The 20,388-nt window shown below is 36.9% G+C and overlaps 1 protein-coding gene across 1 annotated transcript in view; it reads left to right on the forward strand.

Annotated features, from left to right (window-relative positions):
• The window catches only part of itfg1 (integrin alpha FG-GAP repeat containing 1), a 174,937-nt gene that overhangs the window by 78,311 nt on the left and 76,238 nt on the right, over positions 1-20,388 (forward strand). The window contains exon 9 of the mRNA XM_079803686.1: positions 904-998. Coding sequence (XP_079659812.1) covers positions 904-998 — 95 coding nt within the window. The remainder of the gene's footprint in view (positions 1-903; positions 999-20,388) is intronic.

A 20,388-nucleotide genomic window follows, 5' to 3' on the forward strand; every position in this document is an offset into this window, starting at 1 on the left:
CTATAATACTCCACACTGGTGAGCTAACTTTTTTCAGTTGCAGGTAAAGTGTCTCTTTTTCATCTGTCATCTCCTCTGAAATGATTTTGTGCAATAGTAGTAGCTACGTACACACGTCGTTGTCCTCTTTTTTCTGTTTTATGACGGGTGGCAACCAGTGTTGCAATACCGCCGCCTACTATGTTGCAGTGTGACTGGGGCTGGACTATTTACGATATTATCGTATGTGCAGTAATAACATTATATCAATATTTAATTTTCAAACTGGTCAATACCGGTATACTGTGACAACCCTAATATATATATAGCTACCTATATATTTGAGTAAGCTGCCTTTATATATTATCAAACCCTTGACCTTGACATTGTTAGCATCATGCTTTATGGATTGCACTACAGGAATCTGAAAGTGGAAAGTCCCCACCATGATGAAAAAGTGTTTTTGTGTGTGTGTGTGTGTGTGTGTGCATGTGTGTAGTTCTCTGTCTCTCCGCAGGCTGCCTGTCTGATCTACGTGGCTGTGTGGTAGATGCTATGAATGTCAATGCATATCTCCCATTTTGTTTTTTTCTTTCCTTGATTTATTTTATTCCATTCCCTATATCTTTAGGAAATATTTTATTCCTAATATTCTGTATTAAATAGTAGTTGCTTTGTGTCAAGCATGCAAGTGGTAAACATGAAGGAATAAAGACTCGGGGACAGAATTTTGACACCAGGACAAACTGCTACGCACCAGGCTGCTACACACTTCATTACACATGCTCAAGATCACATGATGTTATCTCCATATGCTGAATTCAGGAGCATTACGAAACCAAATTAAAAGATGCATTAGTGTATCATAGACCTCATTTTACACCTTCCCTTCTCACTTACTCTCTCTTTTCTGTATTTCCTCAGACGGTGATGGCTCCCAAGACCACCTGTTGCCAGTCTGTATGGATGAGACATGTGGCAAAAGTGCAATTTACCTAGCCAAGACTGGAGGAACAGAGGTACACAAGCCTTCTATTATTACTCTGTCCCACTCCTTCGCTCCACCATTTTATCCATTTTCGTGTGATCTGTCAGCGAGGTCATTGAGGTTTCAGAGCTGCTTTTATTTAATTCAGATTCACTTGGGTACTCTACGGTTCAAAAGTTTGGGGTCAGTAATGTTTTTTTCTAAATAAAATAAAATATTTCCATTTCATATAAATGCTATTCTTTTTTACTTTTTGTTCCTCGGAACAATCCTGAAAAAATGTCACAGCTTTCACAAAAATACTAAGCAGCACTACTGTATCCACCACTGATGATAATAATAATAAGAATAAAGGTTTCTTGAGCAACAAAACAGCATATTAGAAGGATTTCTGAAGGATTATGTGACACTGAAGACAGGAGTAATGATGCTGAAAATTCAGCTTTACCATCACAGGATTAAATTACTTTTTAAAATGTATTAAAATGGAATTTATTAGGAATTGTAAAAAGGTCATTCCTGTTTTTACTTTTGACCAAATAAATGCAGCCTTGGTGAGCATAAGAGACTACTTTCAAATACATAAAAATAAAAAAAATCATACTAACTCCAAACCTTTGAACCATGGGCGTCACTATGCCCTTTTTAGGGGGGCTTCTGTCCAGCCCCCCTAAAAAATGTGTGATTAACCTTTCAAACATGTGAAACTGGCGGGAGGCTTCGGCTTCGTCCCATTTTTTAATCTGCGTTAATCAGGGTGTTCTTCAATCCACTGTGGCGGCAAATAGAGCGCACGTCAGAAGCAGAGGTGTGTGTGTTAATCTGAGCCTCATTGGTCTGTCACCGCTCGTCAATGTCAAAATATTTGAGAAAACCAATCAAATCAAAATAGGCAGGCTTTATGTACGCACAGATTCTGCTGAGGCGGAGCACGAATTTTAGCAGCAGGACTGACGTCAAGTGCAAGATATGTAGCTTAACTAAACATTTCATATTTGACAGCTGCTTCTTCAAGTCAGAAATGTAAACAAATGACAAAAATAGTCAACCAAATTAATCAACTTTTGTCTAATTTCGCCATTTTGATTTGAAATAGGCCTATGTAATGTCATTTAAAATATATTTAAAGGTCCCGTTTTTCGTGTTTTTTTGAAGCTTTGATTGTGTTTACAGTGTGCAATATAACATGTGTTCATGTTTCGCGTGTAAAAAAACACAGTATTTTTCACACAATTTACTTATCTGTATACCGCTGTTATCACTGTCCTCAAAACGGCTTGAAAGATTTCCCTGTTCTATGAAGTCCCTCCTTCAGAAATACGTAACGAGTTCTGATTGTGCCAGTGGTTCCCATGTTGTGATTCGACAGCAGCTTAGGGCACGCAGAGCGCACGTTACCGGAAAGGTCACGCCTCTCACCATAACGGGGATGCATGTGCTCAATGATCTCTAAGTACAGCGTCCCTGGGAAAGCCAAACAAAGGTGACTTGACTCCGGGATGAAAATAACAGCGTCTCGACGACATGGCGACAAACAAACTATACAAACGCAACCGAACACAACACTTCCTATTCTCCATGCGGGAGCAACAAGACCACGCCCCCTTTTTCGCGTACTCTTGTGGGCGGAGGTTAGTCGATAAACTGTTCTACTGACGTAATTAAAGCAGGAAATACCAGGATGTAGTCCAAACTGGCCGTTCACTGTAGGCTTTGAAAGGGAACTTCTGTTAAATAAAATATCTCGCTTGGCATTGAACTTTGAGCTTTATAATTTTACAGGTATTATTTATGCTCTAACAGCAACATTACACACTAACTAAAGTTTGAAAAATGGGATCACGAAGAACAGGACCTTTAACAAACAAGAAATATTAACAAAGCCGTTTTCTTCCGATTAGGCCTAAGATTAATAGTAATGAATGTGTGCATATTGTAAATTAATAATTCCATTTGTAGCTCTCAGTAAATAAAAAAGTTCAGCTTTTTTTCAGCTTGTATTGGGCATAAGATTAGTAGCTAATGAATGTGCATATTGTGAATTAATTTTTATTAAATTTAGTTACCTAGATTTCCTGTTAGCCTTCGAAAATGATTGATTCATAAAACATATAAATATCAGTTAAACATATATTTACTTTCTTCACTGACAAAAATTGAAAAACTTTATCAGTCATATCTGCCCACTGACATGGTTTTCAAGCTATTGTTATTAAATTTATTGGCGTTCAGAACATCTTAAAATGCACATATGTAGATTATAGAAATCAAAATTTTCTAGAGGGGCCATGCCCCCGAAAAGAAATAATAAACAGCCAATATCCTAATATGCATACTAATAAGCTACTAGTTAATAGTGAGAATTGGACCCTAAACTAAAGTCTTACCATTTTTTTTTCATACCCTCACTGGGGGCTGAGCCCCCCTAAAATTAAAATACTAGAATCCCCCCTGCTTTGAACTGTAGTGTATATTTGTGCTATAACATCCATTTTTCTCACATATGAAAGAAATTCTCTCTGTTAATGTTTAAAATTATACAGGGCAATGATTCAAACCAATAATTCATCTTTTAAAATATTTTAAATATGAAAAACCAACCTCCTAAGGGTATGTTCACAACTGGATGGTTTATTTAGACTAAAGCAAACTCTAGTACTAATAAGTGTAAACGCTGCCATCCGAACCTTGGTGTGCACCAAACAAACAGACCGAGACCCCTGAGAAGGTGCACTTTCAAGCAAACTGCAGGTTCGATTTAAAATATGAATGCAACACGGGCCAAAGATATCTAAACGATCCAAAAACAGGACGTAATGTCACAAGATGCCTAAAAAGGACAGATTGCTCAATCATACTTGTTTTTTTTCCGTCATAGTCGTGATGTTGCCCATTAAAGTTCAGTACAGGCTTTGGAACTGCATTCTTGCAGCAGATATTCATTTGTGTGTGTAACGGAGGGATTCCTAGTGCTGTTTTGACTCTTTCACACATTTTCTAAACACATTTTCTAAATTTCTCAGCTGGTGAACATACCATCATATGTATGCACATACAACAAGCACATTTAGCCTAGCACACAGCATTGTTTTTTATGTTCAGTAAGTTCCATCGTAAAATGTTATAAAAGCAATCCTTTTTTTTTTTCATTTGGGGTTTAATTAATTTTTTGTATCTTTAGATTAGGTGTTAAATTTGACAGTGTGAACGCTAAGCAAACCAGGACTAAATGTGTAATTTTCTTTTTTTGGTCTAGACCAAAAGAACCATGAGAACCAAACTATAAAACACACCCTAAGAGTTTATTGGATCCACTAAAAATAACCGGCTTGTGAGTTGCTTATTTGGGAATTTGACTACAAAGGTTGTGTTGTATTTTGTTTTTTGATTAATCGAAAACCAGTACTTTTACCCAGCCCTAAATTTTGTATGGATGCATGGATTGTTTGAAGGTGAAAAATTAAGGGGGGGATTATCTGGTGAATGTATGGACGGATTGTCAGATATTGATTGACTGAATTGATCGTTTTTTAGAATCAGTGGATCCCATAAGGAACATTCAGGAAATCTTCTTGTATGCAGAGCGTATATTATTCACTGAATATATGAATATTCAAATGAAGATAATAGATTATAATAACAGTCTATAATAATAGTGGCATATAGTTATTTAGAGCTCATTGTGTGAAGGCCTGCTGTGGGCTGGCAGCTCGTGCTCTTAACTGAATGTCATCCTCACAGTGGAAGGCAGCGGTTATCTCTCTGTCCTCACACACACACACACACAGGCAGTCCGCCTGTCACAGGCCTTGGGACCAGAGAGAAAGGGAACAAAGATGGACTGAGACGAGGAGAGGGCAAGAATGTAAAGGGCGGGGAACACGTGTCAGCTTTTGTCCGCCTGCCACAAGCGCTAGTCTTCACCATCAGATACACTGAAAGGAAAGAAAAGTTTAACTCTTTCATTATTTTCCCTTCTGTCCATCACTTTCTCTCTGTCCATTATTGGTCTTCCTATCTTTCTTCTAGGTTCCCCTTCCATTCTTAGAGTTCAGAAAACAACAAGCTGCATTGGTTTGAAAGCACGTATTCAACGCTGCCAAATAATGAACAAGACTGATATAGACATAGCTGCACACATGGTGTATTGAAAAGACAAGATAAAAAGAAAACAAACACTTGACAAAAGATAAAGAATAACAAAAGACGCGCTTGTGTTATAGTCAAAGAACGGCAGTCTATGATTTAATTGGCCCAGGGATTTCTCTGTTTTTAAGCATGTTTGTGTGGACGGGTGGGTGCGTGTCTGCTAATCACACAAATACTCTATCACACACACACAAAGTCTGCTAAATAAACTCATTCTCACTGTTTTCCCTTCCAGCTCATCTGCTTAATATTGACAGTGTAAACACATGTAACATCACACTCATTAGAGAGATTAGGGACAGAGATTGTCATCACCCTCACACACACTCATATTTGACTGGCTTTATAAATGGGCATTTCCCAGTCACTTGTGTTGTTATTAGATATTGTGTGTGTATGTAAATTTTTTAATTTTAAAATTAAAATATGTTTTTCCTAAATTTGTTTAATGACAGGTCCACTATAATTAATCCAGGTCATTGGTTGATTTCCCTGAGGAATGTAAACAATTTTCAAAATATTACTGTTTGCTTGAGTGGCAACCACATCTCTTCTCTGGTGACGTATGCAACCTGTCACTCACATAAGATCACAGCAATTAGTAAAAGACAGCGATCCAATAAATTACCGATGGACAAAATCCAGTCCTGCCGTACATTTTACTCGAATATTCGTGTTTCTGTTTCGTGCCTTTTTTTTTATTTGATCTTTTGCTATGCTTCATCCTTTTTGGTTACTGTTGCTAACTCAAGCTTTATAGGATATCTCATAAGAATGAACTGGAGGTTTCAGTAAAAAGAGATTTAAAAAATTTCAGTCAAATATTCTCATGAAATGGGATATCATTCTTAGTACATGTGTTGGAATAAATTTTAACATTTCCAAGCACTTTTATAAGCAGTTTTTTAATACTTGTTGATATATTTCTTTAAAAATGCTTTTAAAGCTATCCAAATGCACAGATCCCTCATGGACTTGCTTCAGAATAAAACCAAAGTGGATTAATATGTTGTTGGCAACAGTTGTTAAGATTGTTCAGTGAAAAAATATTTCAAGATGAGGGCCATTTAAGCCTATTCAATTTACTATAAACTAAGCCTAAACTTTACCCTAAAATACTACCCGGTTTTTCTTTTCTCACACCCAAATGATGTGTTGTATTTTGACAATGAGAGTCGTGTGATTGTTTAGGCGGGATCGTAGACGTGGTTCCCGGCTCGAAAAGAATGTGAGAAGAAGGATTTTGGCATCACCACAGAATTAAACTATCCCTTAAGCTGCAATGCAGCAAAGCAGCATCAATAAAACATGGCGCAAGAAAGAAAGAGAGATGGGGAGGAAATGATGGAGAGCAAGGCAATAGATTGTCTGAGGTGGTGGAAGTGAGCATCTGTGTACGTGTGTATTGAATTTCAACCGAGTCATGAGGGAGTGAACAGGGGAAGGAGGGAGGGATGGACGCCTTCATAGGCTGAGCAGCTCTCTCTCTCAGCCCGCGGCGTCTCACACTTATTCATTTCATTTTCATGTACTCCGTAATAGCAACTTTGTTTCCAGCTTGGCAGCATCAGCTGAGGTTGTCAGGCCATTTATTTCATACTTTTCTCTCAGAGAAGTATAAATAATATTTAAACTCACTATCACGATTCACAGTCCTGAGTACTGCTGGCCCTGTGTGTGTGTCTGGGTATTTTCTTGTCTCATGGTCTATGTGTCTTGTGAGTCTAAAATCACCTAAAGCGTCAGTCTCTGAGCAGTTTGTCTAGCGTATTGATCAGTGTAAGTGCAGATGTGGCTTTGTTTTTGGCTGTTTCCGTTTATCATGACACCTCTATATGATCAGAAGAAAGTGTCCTGTGGGCAAAGCTATTGAGGGCTACATTTTTCAGGCACCCGTGTGAAGACATCTCCTGTGCTGAGCCATTGCCGCACTCTGAGGAGGTTAGATTGGCTATTATCTCCTCACAGGGCGCTGAGGCCTTCATTTTCTCTCTCGCTCAGGCAGCTGGTGATTCTGTCAGTACTCATGCCGTCCCACTCCCCTGGTGACACAGCACCACCTGTTCAGCTTGTGAGCTGCCACTCATGAGTTGTTAGTCGACCCACACAGAATCAGAATAGTTCTTAACATTATCTAAATTCATTATAGGGTAATGCGTTCAGATTTGAATATTGTAAAATGTGTTATGGGAGTTGGGATGGCTGCGCTTTTATTGGCAGCTGAAAGCGTTATCAGAAATTAGCTGAAATAGACGTTTTATTTGATGCGCAGAACCTCCTAAGACATTTCTGCACAATTTGAATTGAAATCTCCCATCCCCCATTTATTCAGTTGTTAAGGTGCTGGTTGAAAGAGCCTTGCAAGAACTGTTTCCATTTTAGAATTGGTTCCAAATATCCAAGAACAGTGGATTTGATTAGACACACATGTTTTGATTTCACTTATTGATTCCTGTGATTTTAAATCATTCAAGTGTAAGAAAATGCGAAATAGAACTCAACTCAATCACACGCCGTTTTCTGTGCTGTGCACACATCCAAAGTGCAAGCACAAAACGTTGCACCTCATATATTGCGCAAATACTGAATTGAGCTTTTTCACTTGCACTTGAATGGTCAAATACACACAAAATTGTCAAAATATCCTCATAAACACAGTTTTGTCTTAAGTGAACATAAACAGTTGAGAAAGAAGTCAGTATATAGGATCTGTGCATTCGGTCTTAAAGTGAAAGCAGCCCAATCAGAGGGGAACTATCAGAGAGGGCCTAAACTATTGTAAATAATAATAATATATAATTAATAATAAGAATAATATTTACAAACTTTAAAGTAATAGTTTAAAAAGTAAAAAAGTCATCAGCTCTAATGTTTTAAATCTGCCTATTCGATAGCTGTGTCCCAATGTGAAGGCTGCACCCTCTGAAGGCCGCATTTGAAGTGCGATTGCGTCACAGCAGCGCAACGAAGGCTGTCATAATTCAGGATGCACCCTCTGAAGGCTGCATTCGAAGGCCGATTGCGTCACCGCGGTGCGACGAAGGATACAACAGATGGACCCTTCGCAGCCTACCCTATCCCAGAATTCATAGCACACCAGTGACAACAGGATTTGTATAGATTGGTCTGCATTTCCGTGGCACAGGATTACATTTCCCAGTGAAAGACGTAGCGGTCGGTAACTCTGCTGTACTTTGGACAGGAGTGGGCGGTCTGAAAATAGCCCGGCCGCTCCAGACACAACAGCGCAACCACGCTTGAACTGGAAGCAAACAAAACGTTCTGTTGTGGTGGCATTCACATAGTTCCCAGTTCCCTGCCCCGAGCAACCTGGCAAGATAAATTTTAATTTTCCAATTTCAAAATCAAAAAAAGAAGTGATTGCTCTGTACATTGTTTATTTTTGTAATGCAAGTTATAATTTGTACATTAAACAAATTCTTCTATACTTTTATTCTTTATTTTCTTGTCATGTAAATTAAAATGTGTAAATGAAAAAAAGTACTTTTTACAACTATTTATACAATATAACTTAAGTTTAACATCAGAAACAACAGAAATGTTATTATTTCCCAAAAAAAAAAAATCCACTGGTTTGCTGGGCTGGATCAGTCGACGGCTACCATGTCATAAAAAGCACAATGCATCTGAGATGATGTAGTTGAATAAAAATAAGTACTTAAATAAAGACTTGGACATAAATATATAAATGTGAAAATATTTTAACAGTTACATTTAACATGAAAAAATAAAGTGTTAACTAATAGTTGCTAACGATTAAATATTTAACCACAGGCTATATACTTACCTTGTTATGGTCCGGTCTCCCATCGTCGCAGGCTTTGAAGCATGTCAAAATCCAATAAAAACAAAAAAAAAACTTTTCTGCCTCCGCTATCAGTTGTCATACACCTGTTATAGGCCATTTAGCGACGCTCGGTTCAGTGTTGCCAAGTCTGTAATTGGACTACGTGCACGCAGTCTTCACATTGGGACACAGCTAGTGTGTGTTGTGTAGACGCCCATTTTCTCCTTATTAGAATTCTCCGCCTAACGCTTTCAGCTCTGTAATTGGTGGTCCAGCTATGGAATTACTGAGGGCCAAGTTGTAGCAAGTCAATGAGAGATGAATTTCAAATGACAAGAAAATTTACCATATTGTTTCTCTAAATGGGTGGGGCTTGCTCCCTAACAAACTTCGCCCACTCTGGGCAACACGGTCAGGGAGGAAAAACACTGATAAATAGCTAGCTAGCACTATTCGCTATGGAAAAAACAAGTAATGTTAGTGAGGAGGTTTCTAATGATATTATTTATTATCAGCATTGCTTGTTTGTGGTGTCAGATTCCAAAATACCACAATCGCTTTTTGACTGACTGCGATGGGGAACTGTCTGTAGCTAATTTGCTTTGGTCTGAGTGCTCTCATAATGTGTCGGCTTACATTAAATTTAGTTTTGTGTGTCATACGTTTTGCAACCCGGCCAGTTGTCACCTAATTCTGCTGAAATGCACACGCCGAATGTGTGAGGATGCTATTATTTGTAATGGGGGTTTGCTTTTTGTTACTTTTTTGTTTTATTTTGTAGATAACTCTCAAACTCACTGTGCTGATTGCTTGTTGCATTTCTTGTCAAAGATAACTTATGCGGTACTATAGAAGAGGACACGGTAAGCTAGGCTGATTTTAGGCTGAGTTTACTTTTTTTCCGACGAGGGAAGTGGGTGAGAGGGCCATGGTTCAAGAGTCACGGTTCACTACTGAGCCCTAATATACCTGCTGACGTCTGTGTCATTAATGTTATTCAAAAAACAAAAGACAAAGGGAAAATCACTCACTGCTCTTGACTGAATAACTTTTGTAACTTTAGGATTAATCTTTATTTTATTTATAAAAAGAAATTGATGCCATGTTATTTTACATTTAATTTCAGTACCTGAAATTTGATCAGTTCTATGTATTTGTGCTATTGAGAATTTTTTTATTTGTTCTTATTTTATTACTGTTAACTTGCCTTTAAAGGGTTACTTCAGCGATTTACACTGCATGAAAAAAGGTGTATCCGGACCAGGATACTCCTGTATACACTGCTGAAATTCGGAAGAATCCAGGAGTATACTGGCCGGATAGGTCAAATTCCATGGATCCGTATACGTCCGTATACATCCGAAATGGTACCAAATCGGATGTATGTTGTGGCCGTATACTCCCATGCTACAGCCATTTGTTGCCATGGCAAATAATCCCATCAAGTTTTTCCCAGGAGACATTTTCACACCTCTAAACAGCTTTGCCTTCCACCCCCTATTGGTCCTTCATCTCAAACTGGATTGGTTGTTTTTTTTAAAACCACTCCCAAAACCCAGACTGCTATTGGATGACAGGACGCATTGAAAACCCAGTCAAGTGACTTTATTGGTTACTTCTAAGGCTAAGGGTGGGCTAGGTTTTGTTGCATAGGGACTTGATTGGTTATAGGCCAGCTATGCAGATTTTGCTCATTAATATATAATATATATATAAAAAATAATCCCCTCTCCCTCCCAAAAGAAAAATACACACAAAACAATTTGAGAAAGTCTGAAATATTTATTAAAAAGGTATAAAAAAAAAAAAAAAACATTCTTAACAGCATTATAAACGAACATTAAAACAATGGTGAAACAAAAACAAGTGAACTAAATGTATTTAAAAGGGATCAAAATGTAAAGGAACAAATGTAAAAATATAAACAGTCCAAAGAACATAAATATACGTTAAAATGAATTGGTAAAGAAACAAAAAGGGAAAAAAAAAATGAACAAAATGCATTTAAAAGACAGAGATGTAAAGGAATAAAATACACAGTGAACATAAAAAGGAAAAGAATAAATATACAAATTAAACAATATAAAATGAGAACAATAAATTTATAAGACAAAAAAAAGTGTATATAAAATATATTAAAATACATATAAATATTCCAAGTAAACAATATAACCAAATAAAAAGAACAAAGAGCATTATAAACATACATTAAAATGAATGGGGGAAAAGATAAGTGAACAAAATGTTTCTAAAGGAAGGCGACGTAAGAGGAACAACAATACAAGACGTGGAGATCAAAAGCAACATGGACATCTAAAAAGGAACAAACATACAAAGTATACAATATAAAACGAGACAAAGAAATCTATAAATTAAAAAGTGTATATAAAATATATGTAAATGTTCTATATATGGGAACCAATAAAAGTATAAGTATATAAACATAGGAATAAAGAAAATATAAAATGGAACAATTGAATATTAAAATTATAATTATAAAATAATTGTGACCAACTCTAACACAATGTTGTTTGAGTTTTGAACATTTTTTCAAACTGGCATGATGGGCTGGTGATGTGATGCGTAGTGTGGGTAGCGTAGCGTTGTAGTAGCTAGCCTAACCAAGCCTTCCATCAACAACAGCATCATCATCATCAGACATCAGGTCTATAGTTGCGGTCTTCCACAGGCTCTGTGTTGGTTTGTGCAACCCTGGACCTGGTCTCCAGCAACTGCAAAACATGACAGTAAATTAACCACTAAAACTCAGAGAGGAGTATAGTAACATTCTGGAGGGAAAAAGCTTAACCGGTTTCTTAACTTACCCGTCTCTTTCTCTGACGGTTCTGTGTGATGTTCTTCATAGTGTTTCTTTTCTGGGCCTTTTCAGACTGAGCCAAAGAATACTTCCTCAGCAAAGTCTCACAAAATAAAATACATCTTGCGACCTGCCAAATAATACATTAATAATATATAGTTAATGCCAATAAAAGTAAGTAAAACAATTCAATTAAAATGTATTTGTATAGCGCTTTTCACAATACATATTCAGGGTTTTTCCTGGGTCAAAAATGGTCTTCGGTGGTGGCTGACAGACATGGTCATCCATACACACACATATGCACGGTAAAAAAAAAAATACCCTACCCACTTGATCTGCAAGCGCAATACTGACAATAAATTTGAAATAAATTCAAAGAAAGTTTGTAACTTTTGCTTATCTTATTTTGATACCTTGATGTTTGTTTTTGTTCCTCATTTTTACACTATTTACTGATAATTGTTTTGGTAATCATATCAATATTAAAAAAATAGTATTAAAAAAATGAACAAATAGCCTAATTTTCTGCCATATACAATTTTCTGCCATATACAATCAGCTAGCTAACAACAAATTTGTTCTGGGTTCACCTCACTCCAGTCTAAACTAAATGATTTTAGGCTATTTATTTTACTACACATTGTCCACATACATAAGCTGAAAGACTGTTGATAATTAAAAATAATTCTTACTATCCACTCTTGCTAAAGTGGGTAAGCACACTTGTGTTCTCATTTCAGGTGTTGTTCTGAGTAAATTATTAAACTAATTCGTGAGTTCAGTGTTGGACAGATCAATTCTAACCAGTCGTTAAAATTATTCGGTTCAAAGGAGTCATTAGGTCGCGAATCGGACATTAGCAGACGCGTTGTGTGCGAATCCCGTCTTTAGAAAATCGCGAAAGATTTGTCAAGACACAGAAAACACTTCATAACCGGATAGGATTTGTTTCCTGTTTATTTAAAGTATGCTTTATGTCAGCTGGTCAGAGAATCAGTCAATGTTTTTTGAGCGCATTTCACACCCAGCGGTAATTAAAGGAAGACGTCTGATAGTGCCACGTGCAACATGGATTCAGTCTTCCGACCTTTTGATTTTGATTAATGTAAAATGTGAAACAGTAGAAAGCTAAGAATGCTTATTTTGAAGACAGAGAGTGTGCGAGCGAGGGATGAGCTCACTGGTCGTTCTCTCTGTCACTCAGTTAACGCAAGCGCAGCAGTTATCTACTACATCAATCATAAATCACAATAACTCAACAAATAAGGCTTTGGCGGGACAAAAATTTGTTTTGGCGGCCGGCAAAAATGTTCAATGTAGGAAAAACCCTGATATTGTTTCAAAGCAACTTCACAGAAAATGCATGCGTCTACATTACAGAAAAAAACAGAGAACATTAAAATAATGACAACATTTTTAAGATTACCTTTTACACATTCAGGGTCAACATCTGTAAAAGTTCTTCAGGATCATGGATCCAAAACTTCTGGATCATGAAGGGGGAAGAAACATGCACACACACAAATGAATATTAATTTGTTTGATAAAACATTAATATTAATTATCAACTTACGGACATGGACTTGCAAAACATACTCACTAGGCCCATACAAAAACTTTACAGTAGATCCAAAATCCTGGTTTGCCTATAATTCTTCAGAGTCCAAGGATGGTGGTTTCCTGTCCTCTCTGCTGAATGAGTACATGATCTCAGATTATTCATTCCAAAGCTCTGTTACATCTTATGACAAGCTTGATCTTAAAACTAGCTGACAGTAGGGATGGGCATTATGACCATATAATTATACATACATGAGAAATTTTATTTTACAATAACAATATATATCACAATATATTTATTTTGATGGATATTTTATTAAAATGCTACAGAATAATACTGCTTTAAAAGTCTTCACTGTATGATATTCAATTAATTAATATCACTTGATTCTTAAAGAAGCAGAAGGTCTTCTCTATTCTTTTGTTTTATTAAAATTATGACAAAGCTGCAGCCCCTTTAAGAACGGATGCACAGAATAACACACATCCGGGTTTCCCCACGTTAACTTGAACTGTTTAACTTTACTTTAGACATAACTGACTGTTTAAATCAAGTGAATACCTCACATGACAAGGTTTCTGAGATAATTGTGTGCATTTTACAGAAAGATAATTGATTTCGGGATCGCATGCTGTCTGAGAGAGGCTTATTTTAACACATGCATGTCCCGTTCATTATTCTACATTCATGCATGTTTCCTTGTCAAAATGTCAAAAAGTTTAGGACAGTCAGTGCTGCGTTATATACGCTATATTCCCATTCCGCGATATAAAAAGGTAATGTTAACGTTTACAGCAAAATCGCTAACAATAGTCAGTATCATCAGATCGCCATAACACCCAGCCCTATCTTAACAATATTACAACAAAACACAGAAACAGAATATTTAAGTTAATCACGATTAGCATATGACTTTAATGCACTAACGTTATATCTTGATAAGCAGTAGAAAAATATAAAGGGATTTACTTTACCTTCTGCCGTCTGCTGTCCGCCATTGGAAACTTAGTCTGTTCGTATTCATGTTTTTTCGTTCTCAGTCGACATCCCACAATCAAAATTCGTCCAAAATAAGATTTTAACAGGTTTAAAATGATCCATGCAATGCCATTAATGGACAGCCGTCCTGTTGAAGATTAGAAGCCGCGATCGCGTCGCGTCCCCGCGAGCCACGAGCAACTCCAACGACAACGGGTGTATAATTCAAACTGAAGGCGCGCACTGTCATTGGCCAGATTTCTGGATGACGTTCAGATTGACCAATCACGCTCAAAAGAACACGGAAAGACAGCAAATAGCCTTGCAAATATAGAAAAAAACTTGTTTTAAACAACAGTTAGAAAATGTGTATATTTATTTTTATTTGCTGTTATATTTAATTAATTGGTCAAATGGTGTTTTGTGGTGTGGGCAGATGCCTGGAAGTTTCAACCTGGAGAGCAGTGCAGATTTGTACTCTTTAAAAACAATTATTGTTTGATATTTAGTTTGCTATATATTTTGTTATATTTGTATCCAGAATTGAATGTAAAACCAGTTTGAATGTAAAAATACACCTTCACTGTAAAACAGAAAATTAAAGTAAAATATCTTAATTTAAATAAGGAAAAATCTGTAAACTAATAGTTTTCTCTAAAACGTTTAATGTAAATTTCTGTGAAGTTTTTTTTAACTTTATTTGACTTAAGATATTTGACTTATTTTACGGTTTTTGTTTTGCAGCTGTAGCTGCTGTTTTTTTTAGGTTTTTATTTTTACAGTGTAAATATAAAACTAATAAGATTTACTTTAAAATGACAAAGAATAATGTTAAATTGTTAGTATGGACACAAACATAAACCTTTAATATAATGAGCTAAATATTGTATTACAGTTGTTAATTTACAGATACTGTTTGTAATTTTGCATGAATTTGTTATTTATGAAAACAGAAAAATAATACAGTGATGTTCCTGTATAAAAAAATGAGAATTACTGTAATTTGTCATTAATGATATAATCCTTAAAATAACAGTCAAGTTGTTTATTTAGATATTGTTTGTAATTTTACATCGTTTTAAACATAATTCAAAATTACAAGAAAATACTGTAAAAAACTGAAAACTGTTTTTTTTCTGTAAAATTAGGATTATTTTTATTGGTTGCCTTATTTTTATTGGTAACCTTATTGGTTGCACCTACATCTATTGTGAGTGGTGGATTTCAAACCTTAAAACGCCCCTCTTTTGCAGCGTGTTAAAGTTAAGAATCTTAGAGTGACACTTTTTGTGAACAGTTGCAGAGCTGAAAGATCTGCTTGTGTTTCTGTGTTTCTTGAGCAAGTGAATCCCTGCTCTTTTTTATTCCATATTTTTATTTTGAGCATATCAGTTTTTGGTGTTTTTAAAACAAACTTTTTCATTTTCCACATTTCATCTCCTTTTTATTTAATTCTATTATTGCCGACAATTTGTAAAACTTTGCAAAAATTGTTTGGGGATAGTCTAAAATGTTTGGTTAATTATCCTTTGTTAATTCCATTACATTTCTTTGTTTATTTCATTACATATTCAGATTTTTTTGTGATATGTTCAGACAGGGTTTTTATTTTGTACTGTGTTTATAAAAAATATTTGATTAAGAGACTCTTTTCATGCAGTGGTTTTAAGGCCCTGACACACCATTCTGATGGTTTGGCCCAGACCCAGGCAACGTGAACCAACCCCACAGTCGGCTTTAGTCATTGCTAGTTCAGTTTAGTGTTTCAGGGCCTTAAGAATTATTTTTTCTGTGTAAAAAGCTTGTTTGCTGTAGCCTACATTAGACCAGAGATAATTCTCAATCCTGAAGTGCTCCCCTGCCCCCCTCCCTCTGAGAACAGCCAGCACAAGTGTCAGTCATTAACATATGAAAGGTCTTCTTCACACCTAACAGTCTTCAGTCCTAGCACACCCAGCAGTGTTTCAGCTGTATATGTCCGTGAAATTTCACGGATTCCTGTATACGTCCGCATACGTGAGGTTTCCGGGTTTTTCTGGAAATATACTGTTCCGTGTTACTCTGATCCGCTTTTTCCCACATACATCCGGTAAACATTAAATTACACAGGAGTATACCATGCCCGGATAGTGCCGGATTTCAGTGTTTTCATGCAGTGTTAGCATTAAGATTTGTATCAGTAAAAACCCTGTAGCATATTTTAATTATCATACTTTCCCCCCTCATGCCCCCCTGAGACAAGAGAATGATGCAAATATCGTCATTTTGCGTCATCGGAGGATTTTTTGGCCAGGGGCTAGAGACTACAGACAGTAGAAGGAGCTAGTTCCGCATGTTTTCAACCCGCCCACAGGGGAGGGATCTCACTCACAGAATGTAAATGCGCACGGCCGCTCGGCTCGGGCATTCATAACGGAGCAGTGCGGAGCAAAGTGAGTGTTTCAACTTTTCAATTATTTCCTATGAAAGTTTAGCTTCCATAGGCATGATCTGATAACACGCCAGACTGGACACGAGCCGAGAATGACTGCCGTGTTTACCTCAGCTCTTCTCTCGTAATGAATGAAATCTGACTCCTGCTGCATCTATGCCGTGACGTTCGTTCGGCTCACTCACACGTTATTGAAAAGACACGTTCAGTTTTTAATTGTATTGTCTGTTCTCTAACTGAACAAAATTATTTTATTACTATGAAAATCAAAACAACGGTGGGGGCGATGTCATTGTGGGCAAGTGATAACCAGTGGCCGTGGTTTTGGGAGTGGCCTTGTTGGGCAGCGTTGCTGTGGTATTTTTGTTAAAACTGAATGCAATAGTTCCTTGTGTAAGTGTTATTTACATAGGCTGCTGATTTTTTTTTTTGGTTATTTGGTATTCAACTGCATCATAATGTTTTGCAAAAAGACACAACAAATATGTTTGATATCTACATGATAAATTAGAGTCGAAACTGGGAATTGATTAGAATCATAATCGATAAGCAGAATCGGAATTGGAATCATTAAATTTCAAACAATAACTCTAGTTTTGGGAGTTTGATAGGGTATTGCTTGGTGGTTGCTAGGTTGTTCTGGGTGGTTAACATAGACTGTAAAAAAAGATGGACAACACACCTTCACTCTCTTCCATGGTGCTAAAGCCGCCAGTGTCCAAATATGGGGTCTCGAGTCTGCGCAGAGCACGATATCACGGTCCTGTCCACACTCCCGCCTAAACAATCACACGACCCTGAACTTTTTGTGAACTAAAATGTAGTAATTAAAGTTAAAGCTCCTCCCGAAGTTCCCGAAAAAAGTCTGTTGGTGCCTCAGTGACTACTTCACTCAGAGAAGCTGTCAATCATGACATTCTTTTTTATAGCATCAAATAACTAACTAAAACCAAAAAATGACACAAACCATCTTTGGAAAAAAAAAAATTTGAAGTGTAATTTGATTTAGTTTGTCTATGTCCCATTACATTACATGGAGTGTAATCCAGCCACCCGGGGGATCGAGGCACTTTGGCTTCACTTTTCAGGACTCGTGTGGCCTGCTTGGTGATTACTAGGCAGTTGCTAAGGTTTTCTGGGTGGTTACTAGTCAGTTGCTATTGCTAAGGTGTTCTGGGTGGCTGCAAGGGGTGTTGTGGGAGGTTGATAAGGCATTACTATATGGTTGCTTGGCATTTTCTTGGGTGTTTGCTTGGGGGTTGCTGGGCAATTGCTATGGTGTTCTTATGCTGCCTTCATGTTCTATCGTAAATACTAGAGATAATTGGACATAAAAGCCCTATCAAGTCAAAATTTGCATGTGATGAGCTCGTAATCACAACTTCAGAAGTGGTAAGCGCAAAATTTCTGATAGCATGTGAAGGCAGCATTAGTGGTTGCTGGGGCATTGCATGGTTGTGCTGTAGAGTTTAATTAGGTACACCTGTAGTTTATGGTGCATCGGCATCAGTGCATTCAGGTGGGCTGTGTCCAATATCGCCCCCTATACCCTCAATCACTACTCCCTACATTAGTCCACTAATTTAGTTCACTTGAGGGTGTGAATGAAAACAAGTGAGCAAATTTAAAGAAATCTGCTGATATTTCCTCTGATGGCACTGTGCAGTCTGAATCTTTAGTTCTTTCCTTGAGCGGCCCTGTCACCTGCTAATGTTCTGTGCTTTAACATTCACAACTGCTAGTCTGTCAAGGGACAAGTTTTGTCTTTTTGTCAGTGAAGTAGTCTTTTCGACAAGCTGATCTGGCGCCACTACAGTTGCAGCACCTATTTTATATTACCAAACCTCAAACACCTCTGAAAGACTTTTATTCTATGACCTATAAAGATTATGGGTCAAACTGTTCCCATAATAAACAAACCATATGGTTCATCACCCACATCTCATGTCTACACATCCCTCTGAAAATAGTACTCTTGTCAGGAGTAATTATGGTAATTCTCTGTCACTGAATAACATTTTATCCTGTAGCAATGGCATTGAGATGTCTTCTCTCAAATGCTCAGTTATTTGAGATTTGTGTTACTCAACCTATAAAACATTGTATAATGACTGAAAACATCATCAATACTAATGATTTCTCACTGAGCAGTGTAGGAGCTGTTGAATTGAATGTTGCTGATAAATCACTCTCTTGTTTTCGAGTATTACTCTTGGCTGTGTAATACTGACATTTGTTGCCAGTTTGTCACAATAATCATTTACAGAGACAACAAAACTGAATATGTATATGTATATATTCAACTAAATATAACTTCACAATTTATTATTTTATCTGTAAGCATATGCCTTAATACTTTTAAAAGTGTGACAAAAGAGGCTTATTTAAAAATAAATATTTGAATTGAATCAACATTAATAACATCATAAATAAAATGTTACATGAATAGTTCACCAACAAATGAAAATTCTGTTATAAATTACTCACCCACATGTCGTTCCAAACCTGTATGACTTGTTTTCTTCTGTGAAACACATGATATATTGTAAGTAGGTCTGTCAATCGATAAATTAAAATATTCCATAAAAATATTTAATCGTGACTAATCGCATGATTGTCATGAGTAAACTCGCGATTAATCGCAACTTAATCGCCCATTTTTATCACTTCATGTACCTTAAATTAATACTTTTCTAGTTTTTAATACTCTAATTAACATGGGTGTGGACAAATATGCATGCTTTATGCAAATGTATGTTTATTATTAGTGAAAATATACTCAACAGAGCATGAAGACTGGACATGTATCAAAGGTTATAGATGTTTTTCAAAGAACTTGTTCATGTCTCTTAAGCTTAAAAGTTCAGAATAAGTGATAAGTGATTTCTCTCATTTTAAAAATAGAAATAAAGGGTGTTTTTACACTGGCAGTTTAATTCAGAACGGGGCACAGTTCGTATGAAAAATTGGTAATGTGAAAACTGTCATGCGGACCTGGGAGCGCACCAGGGTACCACACCATACCTGGAGCGGGTTGTAACGAGTAGGAATATAGTGTGGCCCCTTTAAGAGCTGCTGCTGTTGAACTGCCTGCATTTTATGTGTGCACACTGCACCTCGAGCACTGCCATGTGTGCGGATTATTTTATGTGGCTCACATTTAGTTATTTTGTTTTATTAAGTGACGCTGTGGACGGAATGGAGTTTGTGATGCACTCTTGTGAGAGTTTCGCTGGGAATAAAGTGCGAGCTGTTCGCCTCCGTGTTTGCATTAACTCCAGTTAAGTGAGCTAACGTTCCCAATTTTTTCATCCGGACACAAAGTGTTACAAGGTGCTCTGAGTTTGTTTGCACTCGAACTATGCCACGATTCACGTGAATAGTGTGAGAAACACGGAGTCTGGAGCGCTCTTGTTCCTGCGCATTCGTTTTAGCCAATTGTAATGTATTTCGTTCAATAAAACACATGTACTGTAAGTGGTGATGGTGTTAATGATTTACCTCAGATATGAGCGAGAGCGAGCTTGCCGTGTTTTCGCGCATCGCACTCGGACTTGGACTGCAGCAAAAACGCCCTTTTCTTTTATTTCGACCTGGAGTCTAATAAAAGTTCAACAGAAAAAATGGTAGCTTATGTAGGCTATAACTGCACTTGTTTCAGAATAGTAATGTT

This window comes from Gobio gobio, assembly GCF_949357685.1.
Source record: "Gobio gobio genome assembly, chromosome: 2".
In the NCBI taxonomy this organism is placed as follows: domain Eukaryota; kingdom Metazoa; phylum Chordata; class Actinopteri; order Cypriniformes; family Gobionidae; genus Gobio; species Gobio gobio.